This window comes from Gallus gallus, chromosome 22 (genome assembly GCF_016699485.2).
Source record: "Gallus gallus isolate bGalGal1 chromosome 22, bGalGal1.mat.broiler.GRCg7b, whole genome shotgun sequence".
Lineage (NCBI taxonomy): Eukaryota > Metazoa > Chordata > Aves > Galliformes > Phasianidae > Gallus > Gallus gallus.
Window position 1 is genome coordinate 3,053,179 of NC_052553.1, and position 9,343 is coordinate 3,062,521.

General features: G+C 61.1%; 1 protein-coding gene across 2 annotated transcripts; it reads right to left on the reverse strand.

The window, feature by feature from the left end:
- Positions 1–5,893: 5,893 nt before the first annotated feature.
- Positions 5,894–8,775, reverse strand: LOC121107421 (basic proline-rich protein-like). 2 transcript variants are annotated; one of them, XR_005841557.2, is made up of 3 exons: positions 7,787–8,775; positions 6,390–7,686; positions 5,897–6,292 (listed from the first exon to the last, which is right to left on the reverse strand). XR_005841557.2 is itself a non-coding variant. In XM_046903435.1 (2 exons), exon 2 carries the CDS (start codon positions 7,596–7,598, stop codon positions 6,450–6,452), a length of 1,149 nt encoding a protein of 382 aa, XP_046759391.1. In that variant the 5' UTR covers positions 7,599–7,686; positions 7,787–8,775; the 3' UTR covers positions 5,894–6,449. The 2 variants fall into 2 exon arrangements, 1 of the variants encoding a protein (XP_046759391.1); XM_046903435.1 differs by having other exon boundaries at positions 5,894–7,686.
- Between the last annotated feature and the right edge of the window lie 568 nt (positions 8,776–9,343).

The following is a 9,343-nucleotide window of genomic DNA, read 5'->3' on the forward strand; positions in this document are numbered from 1 at the left end:
TCTTTTCTTCCCCTCTCCATCCCCCTCCCTTTCTCTTCCCCTCCCCGTCTCCAGACAGTTCCACACACGGACTGTTGTGTATCAGCACGGTGCCACTGCAGGCGCCGCAGTCCACTCCTGGCCAAGCGCTGCTTCCAACCGCTGTGGCTGTCCAGGTTTGTGCTGCAGCAATAAAGAACGTTAAGAAAGAAGTGTGTTGGCCGTGTCCCATTGGGGTGCGTTGTCCCAGAACACATCCAAGAGTCGCCTGTTTAGAGAGGAGACCTTGCTTTGTCTGCGCTGCGCAGGACACAGGGTGGGAAATCCCTCCAACGAGCGCGTCGTGTCCTCAGCTTGGCTTCTGTTCAGAGTGAGAAGTTTCCATGCTACACCTGCCTCGTGCGTAAGTCACGGTGACCTCGTGTGTATTTGGGGTGATGGAGCAGATCTTCCTGGAAGAGATGTGGAGGCAGCTGAGGGATGGAGAAGCGATCCTGGACAGCCAGCAGGGCGGCACCGAGGGCAGATCGTGCCTGAGCCACGCGGTGGCTTTTTGTGATGCAGAGATGGCAGTGATGGACTCCAGGGGGGCAACTGATGTCATCTCCCTGGACTTGAGCAAGGCCTTCGATGTGGTCCCGCACCACTTCCTTCCCTCTGACTCAGAGGGAGGTGGGTGCAAAGGATGGGCTGTGGGGTGGACGTTCAACAAAGCCAAGGGGGTGCGTTCAGAGGGGGAGTTGATCTGGATAGGTTGGACAGCCGGGCTGAAGCCAATGGGATGGGATTCAACAAGACCAACTGCCGGGTCCTGCACTTTGGCCGCAATAAGCCCAGGCAATGCTACAGGCTTGGGGCAGAGTGGCTGGAAGACTGTGTAGAGGAAATGGACCCGGGGGTGTTGAAGGCTGTGTAGAGGAAATGGAGCTGGGGGTGTTGACTGACGCCAGACTGAACATGAGCCAGCAGTGTGCCCAGGTGGCCAAGAAGGCCAATGGCATCCTGGCTTGTATGAGAAACAGTGTGGCCAGCAGGAACAGGGAGGTAATTGTCCCCCTGTACTCAGCAGTGGTGAGGCCGCACCTCGAGTGCTGTGTCCAGTTTTGGGCCCCTCACTGTATGAAAGACATGGAGGCCCTGCAGCGTGTCCAGAGGAGGGCAACACAGCTGGTGAGGGCTCTGGAGCACAGACCTTATGAGGAGCGGCTGAAGGAGCTGGGGTTGGTCAGTCTGGAGAAGAGGAGGCTCAGGGGAGGCCTTATTGCTCTCTGTAACTGCCTGAAGGGAGGTTGTAGTGAGCTGCGGGTCGGCCTCTTCTCTCGGGTGACAGTGATAGGACGAGAGGGAATGGCTTCAAGCTGCGCCAGGGAAGGTTCAGGCTGGACTTTAGGAAATGCTACTGCGGGCGCTCCCGCTTGTGCTGAGCCCACCCAGCCTCGCCTAGCGCCGGCGTTTCGCTTCTGGAGCATCCCGGCCCTGCGGCAGCTTCCTCTTTGGGGCCTGGATGCTGCCAGTGCGCTGCTCGTGCCCTGTGGTGGTGCGGGCGGGCGCTGGGCACTCGGCCGGCTCGGGCTGCCTCCACAGCAGGTCGTTGCTGGGCTGGGGGACCTCGCGAAGACTCATCGCTTCTGAAAAAGCAAGAGCATCCCCACAACGATGAGCACAGCCTTCCCGCAGCCACCCGGTGCAGACAACCCCTGCCGGCTCTGCTGCCCCCAAACTCACCGTTGTTGATCCAAGTCAGGAGGCAATGGATGTCGCTGATGTCCTCCGGGACGTCTGAGCTCATTGTCGCTGCTGGAAAAGCAAGAACATCCCCAGTGGGGCAATGCCAGCTTTCCCACAGCCACCCGGTGCGGACAGCCTGCCGCCCGCTGCGCAGCCCCCAAACTCACCTCCTGATTCCAGCGCTGCGCTGCTGCAGCCGAGCGGAGCCGTGGCGGGATGGGGGCACACGTTGGTGGGCGCTGGGTGCCGCTGCTCCTGGGTGTGCGCCACGGCATCTGCAAAGGGCCCCGTCGCCTGCTCCCAGCTGGCGGGCAGGGTGCAGGGCCCGGGGAGCACCCGCTGCTGCACTGCAGGTGCTCGGAGGAGCGTGGAGGGGCCGGGGCGGCCGGGGGCCTGCAGCGGGCAGCTGCCTGCGGGCTGCGGGGGCTTCCCACGGCACACGGCCCCGGGCCGCAGCCCCATCGGCTGCTGGCGCTGCCGCTGCCGCTTCCCTGCCAGCCGGGGATGTTGCCAGCAGTGGGCAGGGGCATTGGGGGGAGGCATACCCGGCTTCATCCCGCCGGGTAGGAGCTGGAGGAGGGGTAACTGCCTCTCCCCGGGTGGGAGATGACCCACAATTGTGTACAGCCCCTCAGGTGTGAGCTGAACCACAATTGGGGGCACCTCCTGAGGTGGGAGCTGACCCACTGTTGGGGGCACCTCCTGAGGTGGGAGCTGACCCACAGTGGGGGGAACCCCCTGAGATGGAAGCGGGCCCACAGTTTGGGGTACCCCCTGAACTGGGAGCTGACCCACTGTTGGGGGCACCACCTGAGTTGGGATCAGACCCACCGTTGGGGGCACCCCCTGAATTGGGAGTTGTCCCACAGTTGGGGGCAATGCCTCAGCTGGCAGCTGAAGCACACTTCCAGGCAATGCCCCTGGTGACAGCTGAAGCACAGTTGGGGGCATTGCCCCAGGTGGGAGCTGACCCACTGTTGGGGGCAGCCCCTGAGGCGGGTTCAGACCCACCATTGGGGCTACCCCCTGAGATGGGAGCGGGCCCACAGTTTGGGGCATTGCCCCAGGTGGCAGCTGAACCACTGCTGCGGGCATTGCCCCAGCTGGCAGCTGAAGCACAGTTTGAGGCATTGCCCCAGGTGGCAGCTGCGCTCCCTGTCCCTGCACACCTGGTACCCCCGGCTGGACAGAGGCCTGAGGCACCATGGAGGTGACATTGGGGGCAGGGATGGGCTGGAAGGATACGGGCACTGCTCCGCCAATGGTGGTCTTCATTGCAGCAGTGGCCGGTGGGGGCACAAAGGCTCCAAATAAAATGGCGTCGGGTGTCGGAAGCACCGTCAGCGATGAAGGAATTCTCTCTGTGGGGAAATGCCCAAATGGGCGCCGGGGTGAGATGTGGGGCACTGGGACCCCCTGGAGGGCCGCAGTGCCAGGAGCAGGAGGAGCCTGCTGCCTTACCTGCCGTGGCAGCTCGAGAGTGGCAGTGGGGGGTTCCGTGAGCGCTGGGGTCAGCCCCTCTGCCCTGAGCTCACAGTGCCTCTCTGTGACGCTGTCCCGTGGTGTCACAGGCACTGCTCTGTGCCTGCCACGTCATCAACTTGCTGTGGCTGCAGTCATGCTGGTGACAGCATGGGACGAGTGTGGGGAGCTATGGCCTCTGCCCGTCTCATACTCCTCCTCCTGATGGCCACAACTTGCTATAAATTCGCTGCTGCTCCGTGGCGAGCACCAGGAGCAGGTGGGTGAGCAAAACGGAGCGGCACGGGGGGCACGAAGTCACTGCAAGGACAGAGCCTTTGGGGCTCCCCCTCCCGTTCTCTTCCCCTCCCCTCTCCATCCCCTTTCCGTTCTCTTCCCCTCCCCGTCTCCAGACACTTCCACACACGGACTGTTGTGTATCAGCACGGTGCCACTGCAGGCGCCGCAGTCCACTCCTGGCCAAGCGCTGCTTCCATCCGCTGTGGCTGTCCAGGTTTGTGCTGCAGCAATAAAGAACGTTAAGAAAGAAGTGTGTTGGCTGTGTCCCATTGGGGTGCGCTGTCCCAGAACACATCCAAGAGTCGCCTGTTTAGAGAGGAGACCTTGCTTTGTCTGCGCTGCGCAGGACACAGGGTGGGAAATCCCTCCAACGAGCGCGTCGTGTCCTCAGCTTGGCTTCTGTTCAGAGTGAGAAGTTTCCACGCTACACCTGCCTCGTGCGTAAGTCACGGTGACCTCGTGTGTATTTGGGGTGATGGAGCAGATCTTCCTGGAAGAGATGTGGAGGCAGCTGAGGGATGGAGAAGCGATCCTGGACAGCCAGCAGGGCGGCACCGAGGGCAGATCGTGCCTGAGCCACGCGGTGGCTTTTTGTGATGCAGAGATGGCACTGATGGACTCCAGGGGGGCAACTGATGTCATCTCCCTGGACTTGAGCAAGGCCTTCGATGTGGTCCCGCACCACTTCCTTCCCTCTGACTCAGAGGGAGGTGGGTGCAAAGGATGGGCTGTGGGGTGGACGTTCAACAAAGCCAAGGGGGTGCGTTCAGAGGGGGAATTCGCCTCTTGCATGCCCTACATCGACCCCAGATGAGAAGAGGAAACGGTTTTCTCCAGGTGCTTCGCTCAGAGGCTGCAGCACCTCTGCTATGGAGAAAGAATCATACAATCATAGAATTACTCAGGTTGGAAAGGACCTCAGAGATCATCAGGTCCAAGCGCAGCCTAACCATAGTCCCCTAACTCTAACAACCCTCCGCTAAATCATATCTCCGAGCACCACATCCAAACGGCTCTTCAACACATCCAGGGACGGTGACTCAACCACCTCCCTGGGGAGCCTATCCCAGTGCTTCACCACCCTTTCTGTAAAGAACTGTTTCCTAACGTCCATCCTAAAGTTACCTTGGCGCAACTGGAGGCCATTGTGTCACCAGTGAGAAGAGACCTACCCCGCTCTCACTGTAAGCACCTTTCAGGTACTGCAAGAGAGCAATGAGGTCTCCCCTCAGCCTCCTCTTCCCCACACTAAGCAGCCCCAGCTCCCCCAGCCTCTCCTCATAGGGCTGATTTTCCAAGCCTTCACTAGACTCATTGCCCTTCTCTGGACCTGCTCCAGTACCTCCATGTCCTTCTTGTACTGAGGAGCCCAAAGCTGAACACAGCACTCGAGGTGAGGCCTCACCAACGCCGAGTACAGGGCCAGGATGACTTCCCTCGTCCTGCTCACCACACCATTCCTGATCCAAGCCAGGACGCCATTGGCCTTCTTGGGTGCACTGCCGGCTCATATTCAGCCGACTGTCCATCAGCACACCAAGGTCCCTTTCCATCAGGCAGCTTTCCAGCCACAGCTCCCCAAGCCCGTAGGGTTGCCTGGGGCTGTTGTGACCAAAATGCAGGACCCGACACTTGGCCCTATTGAAACTCGTGCCGCTATCCTTGGCCCATCGATCCACTCTATCCACGTCCCTCTGTAGTGCCCTTCTCCCCTCTGGCAGATCAACACTCCCTCCCAGCTTGGTGTTCTCTGCAAACTCACTGGGGGTGCACTCAATCCCCTCATCGAGGTCACCAATGCAGATGTTAAACAGAAGCGGCCCCAGCACTGAGCCTTGGGGGACAGCGCTCGTGAGCGGCCGCCAACTGCATTCAGCTCCATTGACCACGACTCTTTGGGCCCGGCCATCCAGCCAGTGCTTCACCCAGCGCAGCGTACAGCCATCCAGAGCATGGGCAGCCAGCTTAAAGGCTGAGGGAGCCGGGGGTGTTCAGACTGGAGAAGAGAAGGCTGTGGGGAGACCTCATTGCGGCCTTCTGCTACTGCAAGGGAGATGATAAACAGGGGGGAAATGGACTTTTCTTGCGGGGAGATGGAGGTGGCACAAAGGGGGATGGTTTTAACATAGACGAGGGGAGATTTGGATCAGATGTGGGGGAAGGTGTTCACAGAGGGGGAGCTGAGGCAGCAGTGATGGTGATGAAGACCATCAGTCAGGAGGAGCTGCAGGAGCGGCAGCTCTCGGCTCACTGCAACCACACCAACATCCCTGGAGGTGGGCTTTGGGGTGCGGGGGGGCTTTGGTGCTGCAGGAACCACTGCAGGCAGAGGGGTAGCAAAGTGAATACAAACCATTCAATAATTTAATGTAATTTAATGTAATATAATTTAACATAACAGAATATAGCATAACATAATTTAACATAACATAAGATAAGGTGATGTAACGGAGGTCACAGTGCACGGTGGTGGTGGTGGACAGCCCAGGTTTGGAGGGGTAGGGCCGGGGCCGGTGCTGGTGCCCCTGGAGCACTGCCGCTGCTCTGTGTGTGCCGCGGGGGCCGGCGAGGAGCCCAGGGCTCCAGGCACGGTTTCTGCGGGCGCTCCCGCTTGTGCTGAGCCCACCCAGCCTCGCCTAGCGCCGGCGTTTCGCTTCTGGAGCATCCCGGCCCTGCGGCAGCTTCCTCTTTGGGGCCTGGATGCTGCCAGTGCGCTGCTCGTGCCCTGTGGTGGTGCGGGCGGGCGCTGGGCACTCGGCCGGCTCGGGCTGCCTCCACAGCAGGTCGTTGCTGGGCTGGGGGACCTCGCGAAGACTCATCGCTTCTGAAAAAGCAAGAGCATCCCCACAACGATGAGCACAGCCTTCCCGCAGCCACCCGGTGCAGACAACCCCTGCCGGCTCTGCTGCCCCCAAACTCACCGTTGTTGATCCAAGTCAGGAGGCAATGGATGTCGCTGATGTCCTCCGGGACGTCTGAGCTCATTGTCGCTGCTGGAAAAGCAAGAACATCCCCAGTGGGGCAATGCCAGCTTTCCCACAGCCACCCGGTGCGGACAGCCTGCCGCCCGCTGCGCAGCCCCCAAACTCACCTCCTGATTCCAGCGCTGCGCTGCTGCAGCCGAGCGGAGCCGTGGCGGGATGGGGGCACACGTTGGTGGGCGCTGGGTGCCGCTGCTCCTGGGTGTGCGCCACGGCATCTGCAAAGGGCCCCGTCGCCTGCTCCCAGCTGGCGGGCAGGGTGCAGGGCCCGGGGAGCACCCGCTGCTGCACTGCAGGTGCTCGGAGGAGCGTGGAGGGGCCGGGGCGGCCGGGGGCCTGCAGCGGGCAGCTGCCTGCGGGCTGCGGGGGCTTCCCACGGCACACGGCCCCGGGCCGCTGCCCCATCGGCTGCGGGCGCTGCCGCTGCCGCTTCCCTGCCAGCCGGGGATGTTGCCAGCAGTGGGCAGGGGCATTGGGGGGAGGCATACCCGGCTTCATCCCGCCGGGTAGGAGCTGGAGGAGGGGTAACTGCCTCTCCCCGGGTGGCAGATGACCCACAATTGTGTACAGCCCCTCAGGTGTGAGCTGAACCACAATTGGGGGCACCTCCTGAGGTGGGAGAGGGCCCACAGTTGGGGGCAATCCCTGAGGTGGGAGCGGGCCCAGAGTTGGGGGTACCCCCTGAATTGGGAGCTGACCCACTGTTGGGGGTACCCCCTGAGGTGGGAACGGGCCTACAGTTTGGGGCATTGCCCCAGCTGGCAGCTGAAGCACAGTTGGGGGCATTGCCCCAGGTGGTGGGAGCTGAGCCACCATGGAGTGCAGCCCCTGTGGTGGGATCAGATCCACCATTGGGACTACCCCCTGAGGTGGGAGCTGACCCCCAGTATAGGGCATTGCCCCAAGGGGCAGCTCAACCATAGTTTGGGGCATTGCCCCAGGTGGCAGCTGAACCACTGCTGCGGGCATTGCCCCAGCTGGCAGCTGAAGCACAGTTTGAGGCATCGCCCCAGGTGGCAGCTGCGCTCCCTGTCCCTGCACACCTGGTACCCCCGGCTGGACAGAGGCCTGAGGCACCATGGAGGTGACATTGGGGGCAGGGATGGGCTGGAAGGATACGGGCACTGCTCCGCCAATGGTGGTCTGCATCGCAGCAGTGGCCGGTGGGGGCACAATGATCCAAATAAAGTTGCGTCGGGTGTCGGAAGCACCGTCAGCGTCCGTGGAGGAATTCTCTCTGTGGGGAAATGCCCAAATGGGCGCCAGGGTGAGATGTGGGGCACTGGGATCCCCTGGAGGGCCGCAGTGCCAGGAGCAGGAGGAGCCTGCTGCCTTACCTGCCGTGGCAGCTCGAGAGTGGCAGTGGGGGGTTCCGTGAGCGCTGGGGTCAGCCCCTCTGCCCTGAGCTCACAGTGCCCCTCTGTGACGCTGTCCCGTGGTGTCACAGGCACTGCTCTGTGCCTGCCATGTCATCAACTTGCTGTGGCTGCAGCCGTGCTGGTGACAGCATGGGACGAGTGTGGGGAGCTATGGCCTTTTCCCATCTCATACTCCTCCTCCTGATGGCCACAACTTGCTATAAGTTTGCTGCTGCTCCGTGGCGAGCACCAGGAGCAGGTGGGTGAGCAAAACGGAGCGGCACGGGGGGCACGAAGTCACTGCAAGGACAGAGCCTTTGGGGCTCCCCCTCCCGTTCTCTTTTCTTGCCCTCTCCATCCCATTTCCATTCTCTTCCCCTCCCCGTCTCCAGACAGTACCACACACGGACTGTTGTGTATCAGCACGGTGCCACTGCAGGCGCCGCAGTCCACTCCTGCACAACCGCTGGTTCCATCAGCTGTGGCTGTCCAGGTTTGTGCTGCAGCAATAAAGAACGTTAAGAAAGAAGTGTGTTGGCCGTGTCCCATTGGGGTGCGTTGTCCCAGAACACATCCAAGAGTCGCCTGTTTAGAGAGGAGACCTTGCTTTGTCTGCGCTGCGCAGGACACAGGGTGGGAAATCCCTCCAACGAGCGCGTCGTGTCCTCAGCTTGGCTTCTGTTCAGAGTGAGAAGTTTCCACGCTACACCTGCCTCGTGCGTAAGTCACGGTGACCTCGTGTGTATTTGGGGTGATGGAGCAGATCTTCCTGGAAGAGATGTGGAGGCAGCTGAGGGATGGAGAAGCGATCCTGGACAGCCAGCAGGGCGGCACCGAGGGCAGATCGTGCCTGAGCCACGCGGTGGCTTTTTGTGATGCAGAGATGGCACTGATGGACTCCAGGGGGGCAACTGATGTCATCTCCCTGGACTTGAGCAAGGCCTTCGATGTGGTCCCGCACCACTTCCTTCCCTCTGACTCAGAGGGAGGTGGGTGCAAAGGATGGGCTGTGGGGTGGACGTTCAACAAAGCCAAGGGGGTGCGTTCAGAGGGGGAATTGATCTGGATAGGTTGGATAGCCGGGCTGAAGCCAATGGGATGGGATTCAACAAGACCAACTGCCGGGTCCTGCACTTTGGCCGCAATAAGCCCAGGCAACGCTACAGGCTTGGGGCAGAGTGGCTGGAAGGCTGTGTAGAGGAAATGGACCCGGGGGTGTTGAAGGCTGTGTAGAGGAAATGGAGCTGGGGGTGTTGACTGACGCCAGACTGAACATGAGCCAGCAGTGTGCCCAGGTGGCCAAGAAGGCCAATGGCATCCTGGCTTGTATGAGAAACAGTGTGGCCAGCAGGAACAGGGAGGTAATTATCCCCCTGTACTCAGCAGTGGTGAGGCCGCACCTCGAGTGCTGTGTCCAGTTTTGGGCCCCTCACTGCAAAAAAGACATGGAGGCCCTGCAGCGTGTCCAGAGGAGGGCAACACAGCTGGTGAGGGGTCTGGAGCACAGCCTTATGAAGAACGGCTGAAGGAGCTGGG